The 27,736-nt window shown below is 38.2% G+C and overlaps 1 protein-coding gene across 1 annotated transcript in view; it reads left to right on the top strand.

Moving 5' to 3' along the window:
• RAD50 (RAD50 double strand break repair protein) overlaps nt 1-27,736 on the top strand; it is an 84,578-nt gene that overhangs the window by 17,318 nt on the left and 39,524 nt on the right. Inside the window, exons 3-13 of the mRNA XM_008014362.3 lie at nt 2,129-2,280; nt 5,451-5,636; nt 5,993-6,197; nt 12,508-12,636; nt 12,866-13,031; nt 13,636-13,829; nt 14,587-14,793; nt 16,181-16,363; nt 16,823-16,980; nt 19,807-19,982; nt 20,507-20,744. Coding sequence (XP_008012553.3) covers nt 2,129-2,280; nt 5,451-5,636; nt 5,993-6,197; nt 12,508-12,636; nt 12,866-13,031; nt 13,636-13,829; nt 14,587-14,793; nt 16,181-16,363; nt 16,823-16,980; nt 19,807-19,982; nt 20,507-20,744 — 1,994 coding nt within the window. The remainder of the gene's footprint in view (nt 1-2,128; nt 2,281-5,450; nt 5,637-5,992; nt 6,198-12,507; nt 12,637-12,865; nt 13,032-13,635; nt 13,830-14,586; nt 14,794-16,180; nt 16,364-16,822; nt 16,981-19,806; nt 19,983-20,506; nt 20,745-27,736) is intronic.

Here is a 27,736-nt window from a genome sequence, read left to right as displayed (position 1 = left end):
CCAGAGTCTTATCCAAAACAAAGCACATCCCTTCTGCCTATGAGTCTATAAACTCAAAAGCAAGTTAGTTACTTCTTAGATACAATGGGGGTACAGGCATTGGGTAAATACAGCCATTCCAAATGGGAGAAATTGGCCAAAACAAAGGGGCTACAGGCCCCATACAAGTCTGAAATTCAGTGAGGCAGGCATATCTTAAAGCTCCAAAATGATCTCCTTTGACTCCGTGTCTCACATCCAGGTCACTCTGATGCAAAAGGTGGGCTCCCACAGCCTTGGGCAGCTCCGCTCCTGTGGCTTTGCAGGGTATAGCCTCCTTCCTGGCTGTTTTCACGGGCTGGTGTTGAGTGTCTGCGGCTTTTCCAGGTGCACAGTGCAAGCTGTCAGTGGATCTATTATTCTGGGGGATCTACCAGTCTGGAAGACAGTGGTTGTCTTCTCACAGCTCCACTAGGCAGTCCCCTCCATAGGAACTCTGTGGGGGTTCCAACCCTACATTTCCCTTCCATGCTGCCCTAACAGAGGTTTTCCATGAGGACCCTGCCCCTGCTGCAAATTTCTGCCTGGGCATCCAGGTGTTTCCATACATCCTCTGAAATCTAGGTAGAGGTTCCCAAACCTCAGTTCTTGACTTCTGTGCACCTGCAGGCTCAACACCACATGGAAGCTGCCAAGGCTTGGGGCTTCCACCCTTTGAAGCAACTGCCCAAGCTGTACTTTGGCTTGTTTTGGTCACGGCTGGGACACAGGGCACCAAGTCCCTAGACTGCACACAGCAGAGGGACCCTGGGCCTGACCTACAAAACTTTTTTTTCCTCCTAAACCTCTGGGCCTGTGAAGGGCGGGGGGGCTGTCACAAAGGTCTCTGACATGCCCCTGGAGACATTTTCCTTATTGTGTTGGTAATTAACATTTGTTTCCTCTTTACTTATGCAAATTTCTGCCCCTGGCTTGAATTTCTCCTCAGAAAATGGGATTTTTTTTTTAATCGCATTGTCAGGCTGCAAACTTTCCAAACTTTTATGCTGTTTCCCTTTTAATACTGAATCCCTTTAACAGCACCCAAGTCACCTCTTGAATGCTTTACTGCTTAGAAATTTCTTTCACCAGATACCCTAAATCATCTCTCTGGTTCCAAGTTCCACACATTTCTAGGGCAAGGGCAAAATGCCGCCAGTTCCTTTGCTAAAGCATAACAAAAGTCACCTTTGCTCCAGTTTCCAACAAGTTCCTCATCTCCATCTGAGACCACCTCAGCCTGGATTTCATTGTCCATATCCTTATCAGCATTTTGGTCAAAGCCATTAAACAAGTCTCTAGGGAGTTCCAAACTTTCCCACATTTTCCTGTCTTCTGAGCCGTCCAAACTGTTCCATCATCTGCCTGTTACCCAGTTCCAAGGTTGCTTCCACATTTTTGGGTAACTTTTCAGCAGCGCTCCACTCCTGGTACCAATTTACTGTATGAGTCCATCTTCACACTGCTAATAAAGATATGCCTGAGACTAGACAATTTACAAAATAAAGAGGTTTAATGGACTTACAGTTTCATGTGGCTTGGGAGGCCACACAATCATGGTGGAAGGCAAGGAGGTGGAAGTCACATCTTACATGGACAGCAGCAGCAAAGAGAGCTTGTGCAGGGAAACTCCTTCTTATAAAACCATCAGGTCTTGTGAGACTTACTGTCACAAGAACAGCATGGAAAAGACCTGTCCCCGTGATTCAGTTACCTTCCACCAGATCCTTCCTGCAACATATGGAAATTTAAGACGAGATTTGGGTGAGGACAGAGCCAAACCGAATCATTCTACCTTTCTATAAATTTGTGATTTTTAATGATAAAAAACATTTTTGATGCTTACAGAGATAAAGTGCATTTATTTGAAAAATCTGCATACCTTATCTCCTAATGATGCTGAATAAAGGAGGTAGATAATATATCATTTTTATAAATTAATTAAACAGTATTCTTCTATATTTTGGATAGCATGTAAAAATGTCACTCCTTTTGGGTGTTTTTCTTTTTGTTCCCTCATTCTGGGTAAGATTGCTTATGCCTGTTCTCTCAGAACCAACAGTGGTGCTTATTAAAGTAACATAAGTTTTTTCTCTGTTTTCCTTCAAAGGTTGCTCAAGAAACAGATGTGAGAGCCCAGATTCGTCTGCAATTTCGTGATGTCAATGGAGAACTTATAGCTGTACAAAGATCTATGGTGTGTACTCAGAAAAGCAAAAAGACAGAATTTAAAACTTTGGAAGGAGTCATTACTAGAACAAAGTAAGTGTTTATGTGATATTTGAATTTCTGTTTATTTTCAGGTTTGTAAGTTGATGGTTGTTTACTACTACTTTAAGTTTAGGGGAGCATATTAAATTTTTTTCAATAGACTTTAGACTTTGTTTTTTTAGAGCAGTTTTGGGCTTACAGCAAAATTGGGCAGAAAGTACTGAGCTTCCATTTTCTCCCTACCCCTACACACAAACACACCCTCCTCCATTATCAACATTTGATTTTTTATGTATACTATTTGTCAATTAAATAGAATGGTCCCATTAAAGACTTAGGGTTATGTTCCATTCTCTTGAGTAATTTCTGAACAGTTGCTGAATTGAAAACGCATAATCACTCAAATACAGGTTGAATGAGTAAAAAATTCTAGTGTCGTGCTTAAGAATGGTTGAGATGAGAAGCAAACAAGTAGGAAAGAATGATAAATTGTTCCTTTCAACCATTATCATTCTGTTAGAGGCAGGTATCATTTTCTAATGGATTTAGGGATTAGACTGCCTTAGATTCAAGTCTCTGACTTTGTTGAGCAGATTACTTGACTGTTCAACTACTTCTCCTCCCTTTTAACTAATAAGTAATTCCTTTATTTAACCAATAATGCACATCTACTATGTGCTAGAGGCACTATACTGGCTTCTCAAGCAGGTTTTCATCATTGCCATTTTAACACACTCAAGTATCTCTTATACCCTGGGATTTCGTTCCACTCCAATTACTACCTGTCTCCTTCTTCCCCTTTATAGCCAGTCTTCTCAAAAGAGTTGTTGATACTGTCTCCATTTCTTCACTTCCTCTTCACTCTAACTGTAGTCACATTCGTCCTTTGAAACACCTCTGACTAGTTACTAATAACTCTGTTTTTAATTAGGGTAATGCTACTGCTATACAAAGTAGACCTAAGAGTGAGCCTCTGTTTATTTCATTTGTAAAATAGGCATTCATTATCACTGTACGTAGCTTAGAAAGATGTTGTCAAGGTTGAGCTAATGCGTATAAAATGCTTAATATGTAGTAAGAGTTCATGTATTAATCTTCTGTGACTGCTATAACAAACCACAAACTTAGTGGCATAAACAATACAAATATATTATCTTACACTTATGTAGTTTAGTAGTCTGAATTAGGTCTCACTGGGCTAAAATCAAAATTTTAGCAGGTTACGTTCCTTTCTGGAGTCTCTGAGGGAGAATATGTTTCCTTGTTCTTTCCATCTTTTAGAGGCCACCTATGTTTTTTAGCTCATGCCCTCTTACTCTGTCTTCAGAGCAAGCAATAGTGGGTATAGTTCTTCTCGTATCAAATCACTGTGACCTCTTCTCTCTTCTTCTGCCTTCCTCTCTCACATTAAATAACCCATATGATTACATTTGCCCCATCTAAATAATCCAGGATAATCTATTTTAAGGTCAAATGATTAACACCCTAATTCCATCTGTAATCTTAATTCTCTTTTGCTGTGCAATGTAACATTCACAAATTGAAGGAATTAAAATGTGGGCATCTTGGAGAACCATTGTTCCATATACCATAGCTGAGTAAACACTAGTTTATCACTTCTTATTTGAAAATTTCTTTTTCTAGACCTCCATGATACAATACTGTTCTCTCTATCACAGCCACATACTACTTCATTCACCCCATCAATAAAGGTTGGAAGTCTCATTAGGCTCAGTCCTATATCTTCTCCTTTTTTTTGCTCTGTATTTTCTTCCTAGGTAATCACATTCTTATCCATTGTTCGAACTACTCTGTGTTCATAGATGACTCACAGATTTATATCTCCAAACCAGACCTCTGTTTCCAGACCCATTTACCCAGACCTATTTACCCATCTCTGATTTTTTTTTTTTTTGAGATGGAGTCTCGCTCTGTCACCCAGGCTGGAGTGCAGTGGTGAAATCTCAGCTCACTGCAACCTCCGCCTCCTGGGTTCAAGCAATTCTCGTGCCTCAGCCTCCCAAGTAGCTGGGACTACAGGTGTGTGCCACCACGCCCAGCTAATTTTTGTACTTTTATTAGAGACGGGGTTTCACCATGTTAGCCAGAGTGCTCTGATCTCTTGACCACATGATCCACCCGCCTCGGACTCCCAAAGTGCTGGGATTACAGGTGTGAGCCACCACACCCGGCCCCATCTCTGATTTTTTACCAGTTGTTTCAGAGACAACTTAGATTCAACGTTTCCAAAACCAAACTCACAGTCCTTTCTCTTTGACCTCCCCCCTTAAAAAACCTCCAACAACTTGGTCTTATGGTATACCTCAGCTTGGTGAATGACACCACTATCCATCCAGTGACAAAAACCAAGAACCTAAGTCTTGATACTGTCCTTGCCTTCCATATCCAGTCTATTACTAAGACCAAAATGGAATCTAAATGTCTCTTGAATCTGTTTCCACCTCGACAACAACCATTCTAGTCCTAGTCCAAGCTACCATTGTCTTTCCATGACCTAATGTGATAACCTATTGATCTATCTGTGTCCATTCGAGCCCTCTACAAAGCATTCTTAATATATTCAGTGTAATTTTTTTTTTTTTTTTTTTTTTTTTTGAGACAGAGTTTCACTCTTGTTTCCCAGGCTGGAGTGCAATGGTGCGATGTCAGCTCACTGCAACCTCCACCTCCCCCAGGTTCAAGTGATTCTCTTACCTCAGCCTCCTGAGGAGCTGGTGCCCACCACCACACCTGGCTAATTTTTTTTGTATTTTTAATAGAGACAAGGTTTCACTGTATTAGTCCAGCTGGTCTCGAACTCCTGACCTCAGGTGGTCCGCCCACCTTGGCCTCCCAAATGGCTGGGGTTATAGACATGAGCCACTGTGCCTGGCCCAGTGTAATATTTTCAAAATACAAAATGAAATGTATGAAAAACAGTAAAGACAGATACTGCCTCTGCTCACCAAAGCAGTCTGTAATATGTAAAAAATAAATTCTGGCTTCCTTTCCTGAACTACTATGTTTTACATATCTTTTCATCTGTGAAGTGCTAAATAGTTTCAGAGTTACACTTTTTAGCATGATGAAACCATTTCTAACGGGATAGGTGAAGGGTCTTTTTTTTTTTTTTTTTAGAATTACAGTATGAACTGATTAAGCAATAGAGTAGATACACTGAAGGTTATTTTACATATGTTCTTGATTTTCATTTTCTGTAGGCATGGTGAAAAGGTCAGTCTAAGCTCTAAGTGTGCAGAAATTGACCGAGAAATGATCAGTTCTCTTGGGGTTTCCAAGGCTGTGCTAAATAACGTCATTTTCTGTCATCAAGAAGATTCTAATTGGCCTTTAAGTGAAGGAAAGGCTTTGAAGCAAAAGTTTGATGAGATTTTTTCAGCAACAAGGTTTGTAACCCTTAAATAGACTTTGTAGTCCATTAAGTTATTGAACCGTGTTTGCAATTTGGATGCTTCTTTTTAACAGAAATAATTTAAAAAGCAGAAAGGTCATCAGTTACTACCTCTCACCCAGCAGCAACCATTGGGCATATTTTCTTTCACTTGTCTTTCTGTGCATATATTTATATACCTGATTGACAGTATAAATGTAATTTTTTTCACTTACCATGTCATAGGCATTTTCCAAGTTACTAGAAACTCATTGTAACTGTAACCTTAGTGAGAGCATAATATCCCACTGTATGAATATATACCATAATTTACTTTGCCAGAAATTTGATTTTTGTTTCGTGTCTTCAAAGATACATTAAAGCCTTGGAAACACTTCGGCAGGTACGTCAGACACAAGGTCAGAAAGTAAAAGAATATCAAATGGAACTAAAATATCTGAAGCAATATAAGGAAAAAGCTTGTGAGATTCGTGATCAGATTACAAGTAAGGAAGCCCAGTTAACATCTTCAAAGGAAATTGTCAAATCCTATGAGAATGAACTTGATCCATTGAAGGTAACTTGATTTTATTTTTAATTGACAAAAATTGTGTATCTTTGTGGCATACAGCATGATGTTTTGATATAAGTATACATTGTGGAATGGCTAAATCAAGCTATTAACGTGCATTAAATTATTTCATTTATTTTTAATGATGAGAACACTTAAAATCTACCCTCTTAGCAATTATGTATTGTTATTAACTAAAGTCACAGTGATATACAGTAGTTAATTTCTTGTATACTAAAGAGGTAGTCCTTTTTTTTTTTTTTTTTTTTTTTTTTTTTACTATGGTAGCATTCTCCCCTTATTTGTATATGAAACTGAATGGCTTGTATATTTCTCAAATTATCAGTGAGCTAATGTTTTAGGTCTATATTAGTCTTTAAATTGCTCAAAGAGCTTGGATTTGAAAGAAAACAAATTTGTAGCATCACACTAAATTAGTAGTGTAGATCACTAGGTGTTAAATAGCAATATCATTACCCAGCCCTATAGTTCTGTATTAAGATTTTTTTAAATTGACCTTTCTAGAGAATTTTTAAAATTTGCAGAATGTTTTTGAAACATTCAAAAATTGTACAGAATTTGGAATTGATCCATAACATGTTGATATATTTGCAAATGAGTATACCTGTCTAAACCCCATGATTTATAAGAAAGGCCTACAGGAAATTCCATTTATTCATTTAATAAGCATTTATTGGGTGTCTTCTTTGTGTCAAGGTATACTGTGCTTGGGTACAAAGAGGACTACAACAGCACCCCCCTGTCCTTAAGGTATTCCTAGTCTAAGTAAGAGCATTCTTAAAAATGGCTATTTTCTACATTTTAGATAGTAGATTTTTTTAAGTCATTTAAGAAGGTATTGATTTGATTTTTAAAAACTCACTTGTAAATACCGGTATAGATCTTTGAATTGTGAAGTAGAAAATATATATATTTTTAAGATGGCCATGTATAGAAATATATTGCAAGGGCTTCTGGGAGGAGGTAGGGCTGAGGTGGGTATTGAAGAATGGGAAGAAATCAAGTCAGCAAAGTAGAAGACATTTTATGTATGTATGTTTGTATTTATTTATTTATCTTTCTTTTTTTTTTTTGAGATGGAGTTTTGCTCTTGTTGCCCAGGCTGGAGTGCAGTGGTGCGATCTCGGCTCACTGCAACCTCCGCCTCCTGGGTTCAAGCAATTCTCCTGCCTCAGCCTCCGGGGTAGCTGGGATTACAGGCATGCGCCACCACGCCCAGCTAACTTTTTGTATTTTTAGTAGAGACAGGGTTTCTCCATTTTTGGTCAGGCTGGTCTCGAACTCCCGACCTCAAGTGATCTGCCCGCCTCGGCCTCCCAAAGTGCTGGGATTACAGGCATGAGCCACTGTGCCCGGAAATGTTCGTATTTATTTTGACTTTTCTTTTAAAAGTAATATGTGCTCCCAGTGAAAAAGTTATAAAAGGATATTAGGTGAAAAGTAAAAGATAGTCTTCCATTCCTCATCTCTGACCTTCCAGAGTATATTCTACTTGTGGCTTTTTTAAACTGCATATATACTATACATATGTGTATACAAACATTCACTTGTAGGTATGTGTATATTTACCTGTACAAGCTTAATCAGAACAGAATTGTGAGAGGAAAAGTCTGGGTTAAGTAAATCAATATAAAAGGAGTAAATGATCAATATGAATCGGGGTCAGATTATAGAAAGCTAATGGATTTCAGACTTAGTTCAATAGACAGAAGAGTGGAAGAGTATGTTATATTTTAGGATGAGTTGTCCTGGTAACTCTGTGTGAGCACCGTGGTAATTACCAAGATAATGGAAAAGATTTCCTTTTTTTTTTTTCTTCTTTCCCCGTTGCCCCACTCCATATTTTATTTTCTTGAGGAGCATCTTGGTTGGAGAGATGACAAGCACGTGTAATGGTAAAGCAGAAAAAAAACAAGACCTGTAGGAGCTCTGAGGATAAAGAAAGAGAATTTCTGTCTGAGGTAGCCAGAGAGGATTTCATAGGACTAAATTTGGCCATGACTTTTTTGATCATAAATGAGTAGGTCATTGGAGACAGAGACAGTAAAATCCAAGCTGTCTTTGAACACTGTCAAGGAAATCCATATTGTTGAAATGAAGCATTTTTATTGGAAATGATGTCAAGGTAGGGCTAAATGATAATACCTAAGATTTAGTGAGTGGTGCCAAGATTCTAACCAAGGCCGTAGCAGAGGTTGAGGTATTTATGTACTTGTTTGTGTTTAATTGTGAGTAATTCTCCAAGGGTTTCATACTCTTCTCTGTTTCCTCAGAGCCTAGCCTAGTGCCTGGCACGTAGCAGGTGGTTCAGTAAATGTTTATTAAGTAGATGACTTCCAGAGTCCTTTTTTAGCTCTGACATGTGAAGATTCTTCCCTTCATAGAACCCAATTAAAGTTTGGGTCAAATCACCTTCCCAGAAAAGACTACTTCCTTTCAACCATGCACTAGAATGCATCCTTTCCCATTTTTACTGATTCCCTTCATCTTCAGGAACTCTCACTCTCTTATAAACTACTTTATTACCATCCCACATATCCTGTCCTCTTTTTTTGCCCTATTTAGATCTGTTTTCCTTTCTTGCCTTAAATGGGAATTGCTAGAGGAATACGTTTCTAATTGTATTTTTTTTCCATACACAAGTTCATGGTCCTTCTATACTTGATAGCCCAGCTGCTCTATTTTTTTAAACTCATTTCACACTGGCACCTAAGCTTTAAACACTTGGCTGTTTTTGTTGTTGTTGTCTGCCTGCTTGTCCTAGCTCCTTTTACTAGGTGTGTACTTTGGGGATAGAACCTATGTTTTGTGCTCTGAGATTAGAACCAAAACACAGATGTCGAAGAAGGAATTCAGGGGATCTGGTGACTGACTGGATTTAAGGAATGAAGCAGGTAGAGATGTCATGAAAGATCCAAGCCCAGATGATTGTCATAATGTTTGTGCTACCAAGAGGCGGTGAAAACACTGATGGAAAGAAACTGAGCACTTTGTAGATTATCATAACGGAGCTGTTAATATTCATTGCTCTTAAGTATCCATCCAGTTGTCTTTGTCAGACTCTACTCAGAAGGTATTTTCTGAGTACAGAAGTTTTTTCACAAGTAGTGCAAATGGTCTCATTCACTGTTTACTGCCTAACACTAATCCAAGTGCTTTACAATGTATGATGTAAACCCCATAGTAACTCTGTGAGTTTGTATTGGCAAGAAAACTGAGGCACAGGTGTTCATGGTGGAAATAAGGGTTAAAGGTAGGATTTGAGTCCTTTGATTCTTAAGTTTATACTTGTTTTTTCTTTTTAAGTCAAGTTTATTAAGGTGTAATATATATATGGTAAAACCCACACTTTTTAGAGTATAAATTCTATGAGTTAAGACATATGCATGCGGTAGCATAACCAGCACTACAATGAAGATGTAGAATATTTTAGTCTCCCCAAAAAGTTCTCTCAAAGTCCTTGCAGTCAGTCCTCTCCCCCTGCTCCCATCCATAGTAGCCACTAATTTGTTTTCTGTCATTATAGTTTTGCCTTTTCCAAAGAGTGGTACATATATAGAATCATAGAGTATGCAGACTTTTGTGTCTGGGATTTATCTGTGTTGCTGCATGTGTGAGTAATTCATTCTTTTTTTGAGATGGAGTTTCACTCTTGTTGCCCAGGCTAGAGTGCAATGGTGTGATCTTGGCTCACCACAACCTCTGCCTCCCAGATTCAGGCAATTCACCTACCTCAGCCTCCCGAGTAGCTGGGATTACAGGCATGCGCCACCACACCCAGCTCATTTTTTGTGTGTGTTTTTAGTAGAGACAGAGTTTCTCTACGTTAGTCAGGCTGGTCTCAAACTCCCAACCTCAGGTGATCTGCCCACCTTAGCCTCCCAAAGTTCTAGGATTACAGGCGTGAGCCACTGTGCCCCAGCATTCATTCCTTTTTATTGCTGAGGAGCATTCCTTCCATTGTATGCATATATTATAATTTTTTTCCTCATCCATTCCATGGCTGATGGACATTAAGTTGTTTTCGGCTTTGGGCTGTTACAGATAAAACTGCTATAAACTTTTGTATACAGGTCTTTGGATAACTTTAGGAATGGGGTTGCTAGGTTGTATGGTAAGTATATGTTTAACGTATACTTTAGCTGTACCATCTGGTACCACTTTGTAGTCCTACCAACAATTTACCAATAATTTATGAGAATGTAATTGCTCTGCATTCTCATCCACACTTAGTACTGTCAATCTTTTTCATTTTAGCCATAATAGTAGATGTGTGATAGTATCTCATTGTGAAGTTGTATTTCTTTATATTTTTTAATTTGTGTTTTCCTAGTTGATCAGTTAGTCAATTAATTATTGATTTTGGGCATCTTTTCATGTATTTATTTGCCATCTGAATATCTTTGTTAGTAAAATGTAAAAATCTTTTGCCTATTTTTCAATTTTATGTATTTATTGGTCTTATTATTGAGCTGTGAGAGTTTTTTTTTTTTTTTTTTTTTTTTTTGAGACAAGGTCTCCCTCTCTCACCCAGGCCAGAGTGCAGTGGTGTGATCTTGGCTCACTGCATCCTCTGACTCCCAGGCTCAAGTGATCCTTCCACCTCAGCCTCCTGAGTAGCTGGGACTTCAGGCACACACCACCACATCCAGCTAATGTTTTTTAATTTTTTGTAGAGGCAAGATCTCACCAGGTTACCCAGACTGGTCTCAAACTTCTGGGCTCAAGCGATCAGCCTGCCTCAGTCTCCCAAAGTGCTGAGATTACAGGTGTGAGCTACAGTGCTGGGCAGAGAGTTCTAAGTATGTTCTGGATATTAGCCCTTTATCAGATATTGGTTTTGCAGATATTTCTTAACTGCTTTTCAGAGGACAGGAGTTTTAAATTTTGATGAGGTACAGTTTATCAACTGTTTTCACTTAATGGTTTAAGCTTTTTTTTTTCATATTTAGGGGAAGTCTTTGTCTGACCCAGTGTCACAAAAATGTTCTTCAATGTTTTATAGTTTATAATACATTTTTGTACAAGTCAGTTAAGTCCTTTTAGTCTCCTGCTTAGTATATGCTTTTGTGAGGATTAGAGAATTTATAGCAGCACCTAGTACAATGCCTGGAACATAGCAGACATTCAATCAGTGATACCTGTGACTGTTCTTGGTAAAATTATTTTTTTCAAATCTCTCTTTCATTTAGCTAACATTGAACACCTATTGCATGTTCTGGGGATACTTTAGGGAACAAAGTAAACAAAGTTTCTGATTTTAGGCCGTTTGCATTCATATGCAAATCACAAGGTATGCTATTAGTATAATTTTAGTAAATTATGTTAAAGTTAAGGATGCATTTTGGTACAATTATGAAAGTTTGCAATTGCTGTCTGAGCATTCCAGTAACTTAATATGTTAGTTTAAAATTAGGTCCTGGTGGGCATGGTGGTGCATACTTATAGTCCCAGTTACTTGGAGGCTGAGGTGGGAGGAACACTTGAGCCCAGGAGTTCAAATTGTATTGCACTGTTATTGCACCTGTGAATAGCCACCCCAGTCAGGGCCACATAGCAAGACCTTGTCTCTGCATTTAAAATAATAATAATAAAAGTAGGTTCTAAAAATGTGTTAGAAGAAGAGTTGGTCAGTTTTGGAATCATAGAGGCAAACGCTAGAAGAATATTCCCAGCATCATCCAATAAGAGAATGCCCCGAACCAGATCCCAGTATTCATTCCTAGGAGATGAGGCAGCCAGCTGTCTCTGGAAGCAAGCCTCAGAGCAGGCCACTGAGCTCGTTTGTTGTACTTTACTTGCTCAGAGTCCTCTGTGGTTGAGCAAGCTTTGGATTAAAGTATATTCTTCATGTAAATTTGCCTACAGGCTCAGAATGCATTGGTAACTCACCATGAATTTCTAGCCCTCTCAGTAGTCCTGACTTAAAAACAAAAATACATTAAATAATTAGCCTTTTAAGGATTAAGTTCTTAAAATGTGCTGCTTTATGTATTGTAACTCTAACTGCCCAGTGAATGAATGACTTTTGCGGGAGGTTGAGGACAGGGCATGGTGTTCGGAGTTAGAAGTGGAATTGAATTCCTACTTCTCTCTACTAGCTATAAGGACTTGGGCTAAGTTACTTAATGTCTCTGAACTTCAGTTTCTCTAGACCCGCTCTACAATGTTATTGTTAGCATTAAATTAGATCACTTTTACTAAATGCCTGGACCTGGATTATCTTATTTGTCTTCATCTATCAGCCATGTAAGCTATAGTGAGTTTTATTTATGTGGTGTTTCTTTATTTTCAGAATCGTCTAAAAGAAATTGAACATAATCTCTCTAAAATAATGAAACTTGACAATGAAATTAAAGCCTTGGATAGCCGAAAGAAGCAAATGGAGAAAGATAATAGTGAACTCGAAGAGAAAATGGAAAAGGTTTGTGGTGGTAGAATTTTGTTCTGCTTCAAAATTTTAGGATTATTTTAATGAACTTTATTTGAATCAATTTTGCCATCCACATTGGAAAAAAATACAGATCTGGTTACTTCTATGTATATGTTGAAATGAAAGATATTGAATACAGTTTGATTTCTATTTGGCACCTCAAAGTGATCATATTTTCTTATGTTTGTATATTAAAGCTTTTTATTTTGGTGTTACACAGGTTTTTCAAGGGACTGATGAGCAACTAAATGATTTATATCACAATCACCAGAGAACAGTAAGGGAGAAAGAAAGGAAATTGGTAGACTGTCATCGTGAACTGGAAAAATTAAATAAAGAATCTAGGCTTCTCAATCAAGAAAAATCAGAACTGCTTGTTGAACAGGGTAGGACAAAATGTTTATTTGGTTGTTTTTCCTACTATGATATTACACATTTTCTGTATGAATGAAGAATCTTCAAGGACTTATGCTGAGTGAAAAGCCAATCTTAAAAGGCTATGCACAGTATGTTTCCATTTATGTAACATTTTTGTAATGTCAAAATTTTAGAAATGGTGGAGAAATTAGTAGTTGCCAGGGATACTAGGTAAGAGAAGGGACAGGAGGGAGATAGGTATGGTTATGATTAGAACAAAAAGAGGGTTCTGGTAGTGTTGAAACTGTTCAGTACCTTGACTGCCATAGTGGATATATGAACCTACTCAGGTGATAAAATTATATAGAACTTTATTAAACACACAAACACATGCACAGGGGTACAAATAAAATCGGGGACTTTTGAATAAGATTGATGAATTATATCAATGTCAGTATTCTGGTTGTGATATTATAGTGCAGTTCTGCAAAATGTTATCATTGGGGGAAACTGGGCAAAATGTACAAGAGAACACACTGCATTATTTTTTATAACTCGTGAATCTACAACTATCTCAACTTTTTAAGCACCAGTTTAAAAATAAAAATTATGGGGTTTTTTTTTTTTTTAAAGGTCGTCTGCAGCTACAAGCAGATCGCCATCAAGAACATATCCGAGCTAGAGATTCATTAATTCAGTCTTTGGCAACACAGCTAGAATTGGATGGCTTTGAGCGTGGACCATTCAGTGACAGACAGATTAAAAATTTTCACAAACTTGTGAAAGAGAGACAAGAAGGGGAAGCAAAAACTGCCAACCAACTGATGGCAAGTATTTTGAAATATAGTGTTTCTTATTTTGTTTGCGTCATATTCTCTACTTGAATTGTTTTAATTTTTGGTTGGACTCTATTTTGGCATATTTTTCTATTAGTGTTAGCATAAAATCTGCTACAAGGCAGAGAAACCTTTATTGAAGCAAATGTTCTAAAGTGTATAAGGATAAAAATATGAAGAAAATGTAAATCTACATTTTTAATTTGGTTTTAAGTAAAAAATTTTTAAAAGCTAATTGCAGAGAAAACATTTGCTCATAGTTAATGATTATCTCTGGGTAATGGTTTTGATAGTTTTTAAAATAAAGTCTTGAACCACATGTTTTGGTCAGTGATGGACCACATATTTGACAGTAGTCCCATAAAATCATATTACTGTATTTTACTGTATGTTTTCTGTGTTTAGATATGTTTAGATACATAAATACTTATCATCATGTTACAGTTGCCAAAGTATTCAGTACAGATATATGCCGTATAAGTTTGTAGCCTAGAAACAATAGGCTATACCATATAGTCTATGTGTGTAGTAAGCTATACCATGTAGGCTTATGTAAATACATTCTGATGTTCACACAATGATAAAATTGCCTAATGATGCATTTCTCGGAATATATCCCTGCTGAACAACACATGACTGTACTTTTTTGTGTTTTCTTCAGTGTACATATATTCCTTTTGCAATTAAAAAACTGTTTCTTAAATTGTTTGATAAATTATTAATGCTCATTCTTTATATACGCATTTAGAATGACTTTGCAGAAAAAGAGACTCTGAAACAAAAACAGATAGATGAGATAAGAGATAAGAAAACTGGACTGGGAAGAATAATTGAGTTAAAATCAGAAATCCTAAATAAGAAGCAGAATGAGCTGAAAAATGTGAAGTATGAATTACAGCAGTTGGAAGGATCTTCAGACAGGATTCTTGAACTGGACCAGGAGCTCATAAAAGCTGTAAGATATTGTTTGAATAATCTAATAATTTTAAAATATAAGACTTTTAGAAGTATTTTGTCTATTTTTAATACTAAGATTATGGCATTTTAATAAAAACATCAACTTTGTCTTATTCTCATGTAAAATGAATTCATCTGAATATCTTGATCTTCTGAGTCTTTGGTTCTACAACCTGGTAGGTTGAAAATTAGAATCACATAGGGAGCTTTTTAAAGATACTGTACTCAGACCTTAAAGCTTCAGACCTTCCAAATCAAAATCTCTGAGAATGGGGCATAGAAATGTACATTCAAAAACACAACAAAACTGGGTGATTCTTATGAGCACCTTGGTTAAGAACACTTACCAGGCTGAGTGCGGTGGCTCACACCTGTAATCCCAGCACTTTGGGAGGCCAATGCAGGCAGATCACCTGAGGTCAGGAGTTCAAGACCAGGCTGGTCAACATGGCAAAACCCCATCTCTACTAAAAGTACAAAAATTAGCTGGGCATGGTGGCGCGCACCTGTAGTCCCAGCTACTTGGGAGGCCGGGACAAGAGAATCGCTTGAACCTGGGAAGCGGAGGTTGCAGTGAGCCAAGATCATGCCACTGCTCTCCAGCCTGGGTGACAGGGTAAGTCTCCATCTCAAAAAAAAAAAAAAAACCACTTACCAAAGTTTATTAAAAAAAAGTATTTTTCCTGTAGGTCACACGCATTGTAATTCTAGATGATTTTTGCTGTATTACTACTTTTTCTGTGGTAACAACTTTCTTAGCCAGTCTTTTCAGGTATTTCCAAATTTTCTTTCTTGCTTCTAGTCTGTCCTCTTTCTTCACATCTCCATCACCAAAGTAAGCATTCTAAAGCATGGCAAACTTCTTAAAGCCCATCTTGATAATTTATGTAAACATTTATTTTTGCTTCGTAACTTAACCATTGTAGCATACATTTTTGTCAATTTAGCACTTTTTCACAGTGTTGTCTTGTTGGGGTGGGGAGATACTGGTCAGGGACCACGTCACACTATTTTTATAGTTTCTACATTCCAGGCAATATCTTGAATTACATGGGGACTTAATAAATACTTAATTGTTGACTGAGGACTCACTAATCTGTATACTTAGACACATGTCTCCTAATTGTACACTAATTCTCACTTTTCTTTCCTGTTTGACCCTTCTAGGTTTATTTACTAATTCTCTACCATTATAACATAGTACGGTCACTTTAATAAGATTTACCTTAAAGCATATATAGTGCCTTGTTTTTTTCTCTTGTTGGATACAAACAATATTATTTGGAACATTGTGAGGAGTAGTTAATTTCTCATACACCTTATCATTATTTTAATTCTTGCACAAAATATCTAACACCTTTGCATTTGTATGAATTATTGACTAGGAACGTGAGTTAAGCAAGGCTGAGAAAAACAGCAATGTAGAAACCTTAAAAATGGAAGTAATAAGTCTTCAAAATGAAAAAGCAGACTTAGACAGGACCCTGCGTAAACTTGACCAGGAGATGGAGCAGTTAAACCATCATACAACAACACGTACCCAGATGGAGATGCTGACCAAAGACAAAGTATGATTTCTCTTTTTGTTCTAATTTTACTGTCTGGTACTTAAAATAGCCTACCTTGCATTCATAAGTCATAGACTATAAGGTATTAAGTTGGTATTGACTTTATATTTTAGAGGCTAAGTGAGCTTCGTACTCTATATAATAGACTTTCAAGCTTAAAAGTTATTGTTTAATTACAAAAAGTTAATACAGAAATATATATATACACACACACGAACATTACTGTTAGCTTTTAACATAACAGAAGTTTTAAAATTCTATATTGTTTGACTTGGTACTCCACTCTTAGGGCTTAGAAAGACCATTCCCACTTGAAGACTTTAAGAAATTTTATATTTTATTTTCATATTTTTATAGTTTTAAGCTTAGAACTTTAGTCAATCTAGAATTTATTTTTGTTCTTGATATAATGTAGAGATATAGACTTTATTTTTAAAAGATTTTTTTTTTTACCTATAGGCTGACAAAGATGAACAAATCAGAAAAATAAAATCTAGGCACAGTGATGAATTAACGTCACTGTTGGGATATTTTCCCAACAAAAAACAGCTTGAAGACTGGCTACATAGTAAATCAAAAGAAATTAATCAGACCAGGGACAGACTTGCCAAATTGAAGTAAGTTGCAACATTTGAAGATGTAATAGAAATATCTTATTTCATGCTTACTTGTTTAATTGTTTTAAAATAATTTATTGTCTTGAAATGGTATGTTGTATTGATCAATTTTAGTTCTTGCGTACAAGAAGACTTCAGAAAGTTCATGGAAAAATGGAATTAAAAGATAAAAATTTAAAATAAACTGTATTTCTCAACATAAGCTCCATCAAGTTGAAGACTCTTCTGAGCAATGATACCAGCAATTTAGTTCAGTCCTAAAAAACTGAGGGTCCTGGGAATTTAACCATGTTAATGTAGTCTTTTTTACATTATTAGCGTAAAAATGGGTGCCGTCTACAGATTTTTTAAGAAACTAGAAGATAGGAGGAGCCAAATCAGGACTGTAAGGTGGATGCCTAATGATTTCCCATAGAAACTCTTGCAAATGGCCCTTGTTTGATGAGAGGGATGAGCAGGAACATTTGTTGTGTTGGAAAAGGACTCTAGTGAAAGTTTCCTGGGCATTTTTCTGCTAATGCTTTGGCTAGCTCTCTCAGAACACTCTCATAATAAGCAGTTGTTACCATTCTTTAGCCCTCCAGAAAGTCAACAAGCAAAATGCCTTGAGCATCCCAAACAACTGTTGCCATGACCTTTGCTCTTATCTGGTCTGCTTTTGCTTTGACTGGACCACTTCCATTACTTGGTAGCCGTTGCTTTCACTGTTGCTTTGTCTTCAGGATTGTACTGGTAAAGCCACATTCCATCACCTCCTGTTATAATTCTTTGAAGAATGCTTTAGGAACTTGATCCTACTTGTTGAGACTCTCCATTGAAAGCTCTACTGTTCTCTGCAGCTTATCTGGAAGCAGTGGTTGGGCATCCATCAAGTAGAACGTTTACTCAACTTTAATTTTTCAGTCAGAATTGTGTAACCTGAATCAATTGAGGTGTCTATGGTGTTGGCTATTGTTTCTGCTGTTAATCATTGATCTTCAATTAGGGCATGAAGAAGATGAATTTTTTCCTCACAAATTGATGTGAACAGTCTGCCACTGTGGGCTTCATCTTTAATAATGGCTCATCCCTTCTTAAACTGAGTTATCCATTTGTAAACTGCTGATTTATTTGGGGCATTGACTTCATAAACTTATTGTAAAGTATCCGTGATTCACCATTCTTCCACTCACACTTCACCATAAATTTGATGTTTGTTCTTGCTTCAGTTTTAGCTCTAACTGGGGCTCTTTTCAAACTGATGTCTTAACCATGTTAGTGCCTTAAACTAGATCCTATTCAGACATGTTATAACAAGTTAGTGTGAGTTTATTTCAGTGCAAAACATTTTGAACTTCATGCATAGTTTTTTTATAATACACATTTTCCATGAACATTTTGAAGACCCCTCATATTTTACAAATTAAGTAAAATGGTAATGGGTAGTAATTTAGACGTCTTGTCCTTTGAAAATTTGTAGACCTGTGAAGATTAAAATTTAAAAATTCTATTTTCATTTCTGTGAGAAATCCATTATAAAAAGTGATCTTATTTCTCAGATGTTACCTTGGATGGTGGTTGGATAAGCGGGTCAAAAATTCCACACAGATTTTTGAGGAAAGTAGAGGACTTGGTTTTGGTGATGTTTAATCTCTGTGTCTTGTGGAAGTGTCTGTGAGGGAATACAGTATTGGAGTTTGAAATTCAGGAGATTGGGAGTTGTTGCTATGCAAGGGATACTTGAAGTCATTAGTATGTCACCTTGAGAGAGTTACGCAAAGAGAAGGGGTTACAATTAGATTCCCAGGAAGCACAAACATTTAAAATGTTAGCAGGCCAAGGAAAAGGATCAAGTGAAGGAAACTGGGATGTGCCCAGGGAACCAGAGTGAGAGCCAGATAGCCGTGGTGTCTGGGTGCCTTGAGAAAATAGTCTTCAAGGAGAAAGTCAACAGTGTTTGGTGCTACCTAGAGGTGGAGTAAGATGAAGACTGTACTTGGCACTTAGGTCACTGGTGATCTTGATGAGAAGTGCTCAGTGGAGTCTAGGATAATGAAAATATCATCTGTATTAGTTACTTTTTTCCAAAATTTTACTGTGACTCACGATGGGTAGTCATGATGAAGAAGCACGTGTGCAGTAACACACATTTATCTGAAACCAATTTCTCAAAGTAGTATGTATACATACAGCCTACTCCAATATATTACCATCTCTTATGTTTCATTTTTTAAAAATATGCTGAATATAATACATTAAATTGACTACATGGTAGCTAGTGCATCAAAACCTGTAAATTGAAAAACCATGTTATATGTAAGTATTGAGGTTGGCTAGGATGATATTTAAGAGCTAAAAGTGGAGATAAATTGTGCTAGTAAGTAAAATATTTGATTAACGAGAGGGAATGACTGTTCTGGAGGCAAGTGGGTGACAGCAACAAGGAGGGAGAGGATACAAAGAAACAGTATTTACAGGAGAGTAAGGAAGTAGTATTTGTGAAAGGACTAAAGAGAATTACGGGGGTGTTCTCCTGTCTTCTTTCTGTCCAGTAGTCCCAGCAAGCATCTTGCTGGGGCTTAACCTGGGATCAAAGGCCATGAACTCCCAGAAACCAGGCAGAATCTGTGTACATTTTTCTGGGAGCAGGCCCATGAGCAGGACTGACAGGTAAGTCAGTGTCATAGGGGGAGAGTTAAGACAGAAGTGGGCTTGTCCCTCAACTTCTAAAAAAAAAGTATTTGGTCATGATTTGTTGGCAGAAATTTATCTTGTTTTTGCCTACTCAAACTTTCAAACTCATTTCTCCTATTTTAAAATGAAAATCCATATTTATTCTTATTTTAGCAAAGAACTAGCTTCAGCTGAGCAGAATAAAAATCATATAAATAATGAACTAAAAAGAAAGGAAGAACAGTTGTCCAGTTTCGAAGACAAGCTGTTTGATGTTTGTGGTAGCCAGGATTTTGAAAGTGATTTAGACAGGCTTAAAGAGGAAATTGAAAAATCATCAAAACAGCGAGGTAAGTCTACCTACTTTATGTTATCATGATACTCTGACACCTTTGAATTTTCATTCACAGGTAACTGTTAAGGATGGGGAATTTAAAAACATGGTTATGGAGCCTAATGGCTTGGATTTCAGTCCTGGCTCTACAACTTACTCACTGTGTGACTTTAGGCAAGTTACTGAAACCTTCCTGTGTTTCATCGTCTGTAAAATGAGGACACAACTACCACCTGGGTACTGAGGAGTGAATGAGATTATAGTTGTAAAACCCTTAGAACAGTGCCTGGCACAGAGAAAGCTCTCAGTAGACATTTTGTTATACTTATAATGTGTTACCAAAAAATATTTATACAAATCTGAATGTATCATGCTCTTTGGAAGAGAATATTGGAATTTTAAGTATCAGAATTTTTATTTCTTTTATAATATATTTATAAAGCAAGAATAATATATTTATAGAAAAAGGTGAAACCATATTGACAATACTGTATTTTATGTTTTTTCTCATTGGTGATATAACTTATTTTCTTAAAATAGCCATGCTGGCTGGAGCCACAGCAGTTTACTCCCAGTTCATTACTCAGCTAACAGATGAAAACCAGTCATGTTGCCCCGTTTGTCAGAGAGTTTTTCAGACTGAGGCTGAATTACAAGAAGTCATCAGTGATTTGCAGTCTAAACTGCGACTTGCTCCAGATAAACTCAAGTCAACAGAATCAGAGCTAAAAAAAAAGGAAAAGCGGCGTGATGAAATGCTGGGACTTGTGCCTATGAGGTAAGAATAGGGATTTACCTTAACTGTACATGTAGCAGCACATTGTAAAAGGTACCTGTCTCATGCCTGGGCAGATGGTAGTTACTCAGTAAGAACTCTGAGCTAGTATGCCCTGTCTTAGGTCACTTCTGTGATAAGAAGAGTCAATTATTTTGTTTAAAGGTAAGCTTATTTCCTTTCTTTCTTTCTTTCTTTTTTTTTTTTTTTTTCCTGAGACAGAGTCTCTCTCTGTCACCTAAGCTGGAGGGCACGATCTTGGCTCATTGCAACCTCCACCTCCCAGAAGCGATTCCCATGCCTCAGCCTCCTCAGTAGCTGGGATTACAGGCATGCACCACCATGCCTAGCTAATTTTTATAATTTTTAGTAAAGATGGAGTTTCACCATGTTGGCCAGGCTGATCTCGAGCTCCTGACCTCAAGGGATTGGCCCACCTCAGCCTCCCTGGGATCACAGGTGTGAGCACCGTACATGGCTGGTAAGCTTATTTCTTAAAATGTGAGGTAGACATAGTCTACGTTCTTTTGTATGTGTGTTTAATTCCCAAGACTTAGCTTGTGGGCATAGATTTTCACAGGACTGTCGGACATAGGACTGTCGACTTGCCACTTTCTGAACCCAGCAAAAGAATTTAAGTACTGAAAAGTTCTCCCAGAAGACAGATTTTAAACTATGTTTTTAATGTCTTTTGCACTTTCAAAAAGATTTTCAGTTGTTTATATTTTCCCTCACTTGTACAAGAAATTCATGTTATGTTCTGTTTACAAATAAAAATCAAGTTAGGAAATATGTGATGATTGCCTTAGTGTCTCCCAGAACATAGAGAACAAGGCTGGTCCCAGAGACCTAAGACATGACCCTCCAGGAGCTAATGGTCTGATTAAGAAGACAGGCTCTCAGAATTCAACGTTTAGAAAACTAGGCTTAATAAAGTGCTTAACAAAATGATTCAAACAAATGTGTTAGTTAAGAAGGGAGGAGTCAGTGGATACAAAATGAGAAAAATATTTTGAGAATGAGGCAGGGAGAGGAATATAAGGCCTGGAGAAGTTCATTCAGCTCAACCAAGAGGAGATGGAAGTCAGAACATGGTGCAAAGGGAAGAGGAGTATGACCTATGCTGCAGTAGAAATGTTATCTGGAGTTTGGGCAATTATTTATAGGGATTGAATCTTGTACACTGGGGAGATAGGGCTATATTATATTCAGGCCTAGTTATAACCCTTTCTGATAGGTGATGAGGAGGAGCCAACTTAAGGGATTTAATGAAAGATGTATTTTAGGAAAATTAATCTAATATCAGTATATTGACTGAAACAGGCTGACAAAAGCTTAGGAAGCAGAAAATCCAGGAGAATGAAAGTGGTTGCCCTGGAAAACCAAGGAGGAGTTTCAGGAAAAGGAGAAAGAAAGGCCTAAGAAGATGTGGTTCGTGGCAGCCAACTTCTAAGATGGTCCCTAGTAATCTCGGCCTCTTGGTATTCATACCCTTGTATAGTCCCCTCTCATGCTGTTGCGGGATTGGTCTGTGTAACTGATAAAACAGGCAGAAGTGATAGTATGGCCTTTCCAACATTAGGTTATTTAAGGTACTATGGCTTCTTCTGTGCTCGCATGTGCACGTACCCTCACTCGTGTGAACTTGCTCACTCTCCCCCTCTTCTTCCCCTCTGTCACACGCTCTGTCCCCTTCTGTCTCTTGTCTGAGGGAAGCTAGCTGCCATGTTGCAAGCAGCCCTCTGGAGAGGCCCTTATGGTAAGGACCTGAGGCCTTTGAGCAAGTGAGTTTGGAAATAGACTTTGTAGCAGTCAAGCCTTAAGATGACTGCAGTCCTGGCTTACAGCTTGATTGCAACTTCATGCGAGACCCTGAGTGAGAAGCGTTATCTCCTGATCCTGGTATCTCTGAGAAATAATAAGTGCTGTTATTTTAAGCTGCTAAGTTTTGGGATACTTTGTTATGCAACAAGAGATAACAAATACAAGCATCAAGGGTGAAAACCAGATTATTGGGGCCACAGAGATGAGGAGACAGAAGCAGTAGCTTGAGAATAAAAAGGAAGGAGAGGAATAAGATAGTATATTGAAAAGAAAAAGATCAAATGGATAAAATTTGAAATTGATAGAAAGTACATGTAGGAGAAATGTGAGCTTAGTTCTGTGTTAGACAGTTATACAATAAATGGCAGAAATTAACATCGTATTATAGCTGTCATCGCCCAGGCTGGAGTGCAGTGATGCAATCTTGGCTCACTGCAACCTCCACCTCCCTGGTTCAAGCAATTCCCCTGCCTCAGCCTCCCAAGTAGCTGGGATTACAGGCGCACGTCACCACACTCAGCTAATTTTTTTGTATTTTTAGTAGAGACAGGGTTTCACCATGTTGGCCAGACTGGTCTCAAACTCCTGACCTCAGGCAATCGCCTGTCTCAGTCTCCCAAAGTGCTGGGATTACAAGAGTGAGCCACCGTGCTGGGCCACAGTTTCCCCTCTAAGAGTAAGGTGCATGTCTTACTTACTGTATCTCCACAGTTCCATGTATATTGCAGCTTTGATAACTGTTTGCTGAATGAATGAGAACTGTAATGTCTGTTCCAATTATTTATTGCTGTGTAACAAACCTCAAATCTATCTCACAATAATTAATTTCTCATTGTTCTGTGGTATGACTGGGCTCAGCTAGGTGGCTCTCACTTGAGGTCTTATGGTTGTAGTCAGATGTTGGCTGCAGTCATCTCAAAGTGTAACCGAGCTGGATGTTCTTGATGGATCACGTGACTGACAGTGATGCTGACTGTTGTTTGGCAGCTCAGCTGGGGCTCTCAAAACAGGACGTCTTCACATGGCCTCTGCATGTGTCTTGGGCTTTTGGAAGCATAGTGACCGGGTTCCTAAACAGACTATCCCAAGAGTAAGTATTCCATGAACAGGAAGTGGAAGCTGCAAGTCCTTTAAGGCCTATACTGAGAAACTGGCACAGTGACACTTCATTTTCTATTGGTCAGAGTGGTCACAGAGACTCCCACGATTCAGTGAGGGAGGATACTGTGTTTCTTGATGGGAAGAATATCAAAGTACTTGTGACTGACTTGAATCTGCATAACCCTATATCTGCAGTAGCATCTATGTGCCATTCTGGTTACCTAGAGACTAGGCAACCACACATTTGTATATTCTATATTGTAACTTTGATAACTATTTATTGAATGAATGAGAACTGTAGTGTCTATTCCCGTTATTTATTGCTGTGTAACAACACCCCTCAAAACTGTCTCACAAGGCCGGGCGCGGTGGCTCAAGCCTGTGATCCCAGCACTTTGGGAGGCTGAGACGGACGGATCACAAGGTCAGGAGATTGAGACCATCCTGGCTAACATGGTGAAACCCCGTCTCTATTAAAAAATACAAAAAACTAGCCGGGCGAGGTGGTGGGCGCCTGTAGTCCCAGCTACTCTGGAGATTGAGTCAGGAGAATGGCATAAACCCGGGAGGCGGAGCTTGCAGTGAGCTGAGATCCAGCCAGTGCACTCCAGCCTGGGTGACAGAGTGAGACTCCGTCTCAAAAAAAAAACAAAACAAAACTGTCTCACAGTGATTAGTTTTTCATGGTTTCATGGGATGACTGGTCTCAGCTAGGTTATCTACCTGGCTAGTTTAGCCAGTTAAATGTCTGGTTACCACACATTTTAAGAGAACCTGAAGCTAGAAAAGGCCTAGAGGAAGCACTAAAAATGGACCAAGATGCTGGCAGGGCTGCTAAGTGAGGACACGTGTGTGGGGAAACCATTTTCATAAAGGAACCAAAACTTGAAAACCTGAAGAGCAGGGAAATGATGAACCCCCGTTTGTTTAGCAAGCTCTAACAGAATGTCAGTGGGCCATTCTGGAAAACTGGAGAAGGATGAGTTTGAGACAAATGAGAGAGGAAGTCTTCTTCCCAATAGTAGGAAATAACATTATAAAACACATTTTTTTAAAGTTTAAATAAATCCACAAATGGAAGGTCAATAATGAATTAAGAAGACTTGATTGATTGATAGGGTCTTGTTCCTGTCGCCCAGGCTGGAGTGTAGTGGTGTAACTGATTATAGCTCACTGAAGCCTGGAACTCCTAGGCTCAAACAATCCTCCTACCTCAGCCTCCCAAAGTGCTAGGATTACAGGCATGAGCCACCATGCTCAACCAAGAGGACTTTTTGTTTTGTTTTGTTTTGTTTTGTTTTTTGGAATATAGGAAAGCAATTGCCTAAGAGTACAGTCAGGTTGATTTCAAATTCCAACTCTGCTGGGTGACCTTAAGGATGTTACTTAACTCATTTGGGCCTTAGTATCCCCCACATAAAGTGAGGAGATTGACTTACATGATCATTAAGCTTCCTACCACCTCTGGTTAAGACACTACTTTCAGATATCCCCTGGGGTCACTTTCAGAGACATTGTGGAGGTCTATTTATGATAGTCACTTAGGTGGAAGGTTATTGGTGAAGAGGAGTAAAGTAACAAGATTAAATTTATCTGTGTGCCATTTGCCTTTTCACCTTTAGAATATGCCCTTGATGCCAACACTATCATGAGAACTGTTTATTCGTGCAGCCAAGATAGGCAGTCTACTGGAGTGCAGGTAATACAGCAGTAAACAAAATGGACAAAGTCCCTGCCCTCATGGAGTTTATATTCCAGTGGGGAGGAGATGGATGACAAATAAGTGAATATATAATACACCGGAGGATGATCAGGGGCATCGAGAAAAATACAGCAAGATAAGGGAATAGGGAGTAGCTGAAGGGTGGTGGGGGGGACTTGATGAAGATGGCATTGGAGTGGAAACTTGAGAGAAGTGAGGGAGCCAGCCATGCAGTTGTCCAGAATAATATTCCAGGCGGTACAAAGTCTCTGAGACATATTTGACCGGAAGGCCAAAGGGAAGAGTTGTGGAAGATGAGCTCAGAGAGGTAGTAGTAGGGAGCTATATCTTGCTGCTTTGCGGGAAATACTGTCATTTAAAGCCTCAGATTCACCAGCACCTAATGTAAAACTAACATCATGACTGAGAACTCAGCTGAAAATATACCTGTTTATCATTTTGTATAGTACTGACTCAGATTCATTTATTATAGCACCTCATTTGAATACAAACTCAATTGGTATTTCCCCCCCATTTCTCCCACAGGTTTTTTTCAGTACCATATCTGTGTGGGCCTTTTTACACACAATCCCCTTAGAAAAGGAATGCTGTCCAAAAATAGGTGAATTGAGTTTCTGAGAAAACAAAAATCCAAAGAGTAAATTTCAAATATCTGTCTATAAAAAATGATAGGCAAGGTAATGGATATGCTAAATTACCTTTAATCATTGTACATTGTGTACATAGAACATCACATTGTACCCCATAAATGTTTACAATTATGATTTATCTATTGAAAATATTTTTAAAAACTTTGTGAACCATGAGAAAAATTAACTCTTGAATATAAAAAATAAAATGTCATAAAAATGAAAAACAAACCCAGAGAACCCTAATAGATTTCTCTAGTGCATTCTTCAGGGAAGCTTCTCTGCTTTTTCTTAGAACACTTCTTTTGAGACAGAGTTTCACTCTTATTGCCCAGGCTGGAGTGCAGTGGCACAAATCTTGGCTCACTGCAACCTCCGCCTCCTGGGTTTAAGCAGTTCTTTAGCCTCAGCTTCCCGAGTAGCTGGGATTATAGGCACCCTTCACCACACCCTGCTAATTTTTTGTATTTTTAGTAGAGATGGGGTTTCACCATGTTGGCCAGGCTGGTCTTGAACTCCTGACCTCAGGTGATCCCACCAGCCTCAGCCTCCCAAAGTGCTGGTATTACAGGCGTGAGCCACCACACCCAGCCAGAACACTTCTTTTAACATCTTAGGTAATCATCAAAAAAGAGTGCACCAAAACCTGGACCATACTGATGAAAGATTTTGTGTGTGTGTATGAAAATGTAAAAATAGGGTTAAAACTGTATGTATACCTATAGTTCTTCACAGAGATGTCCCCAGTTTAATAAATGCTTGGCAATCATTATTGGGCTATCATAGCTGTGTTACTTTTTTAGATATTGGGCCCATAATTTAAGGCCAACTACTGATCTGTGACAACAGTGTTCAAGAGGTAACATTGGCATGGAATTATTCATAATCTCCATGCCTTCGTATTTGTTATACTTATATGGAATAAGAATACCTCCTATTTCTGTGGTATAAAAAACTGTAGGTCTGACATGCACACGTGTTTACTGCAGCACTACTCACAATAGCAACGACTTGGAACCAACGCAAATGCCCATCAGTGATAGACTGGATAAAGAAAATGTGGCACATATACACCGTGGAGTAACTATGCAGCCATATAAAAGGATGAGTTCATGTCCTTTGCAGGGACATGGATGAAGCTGGAAACCATCATTCTCAGCAAACTAACACAGGAGAGCAGAAAACCAAACACCACATATTCTCACTCATAAGTGGGAGCTGAACAATGAGAGCACATGGACACAGGGAGGGGAACATCACACACTGGGGCCTGTCAGCTGGTGGGGGACTAGGGGAGGGATAGCATTAGGAGAAATACCTAATGTAGATGATGGGTTGATAGGTGCAGCAAACCACCGTAGCACGTGTATACCTATGTAACAAACCTGCACATTCTACACATGTACCCCAGAACTTAAAGCAAAAAAAGTAAATAATTAAAAATTAAAAAATTTTTTAAAAACTGTAAGTCTGTTGCCACAGGTCAGGTTGGCATTTCTTGATCATAGTTCGCATTTTTTAAAAATCATTAAGTAGTAGCCACTTAAGTTTCTGGTTATTCTTTTAGTTTATAATAAGACTCCCATTAGAGACCAGTTTAATTTATCATACTGCTTTGTCATACTAATTCCATATAATTTTAAATAAGAATTTGGAATATTTCTGAAGTAAATTTTTTAAAAAGATTAAATATGTGTTATTGTTTCAGAGGCATCAGC

Source organism: Chlorocebus sabaeus, chromosome 23 (assembly GCF_047675955.1).
Source record: "Chlorocebus sabaeus isolate Y175 chromosome 23, mChlSab1.0.hap1, whole genome shotgun sequence".
Taxonomy (NCBI): Eukaryota; Metazoa; Chordata; class Mammalia; order Primates; family Cercopithecidae; genus Chlorocebus; species Chlorocebus sabaeus.
This window is presented reverse-complemented; position numbering and strand designations above follow the sequence as displayed.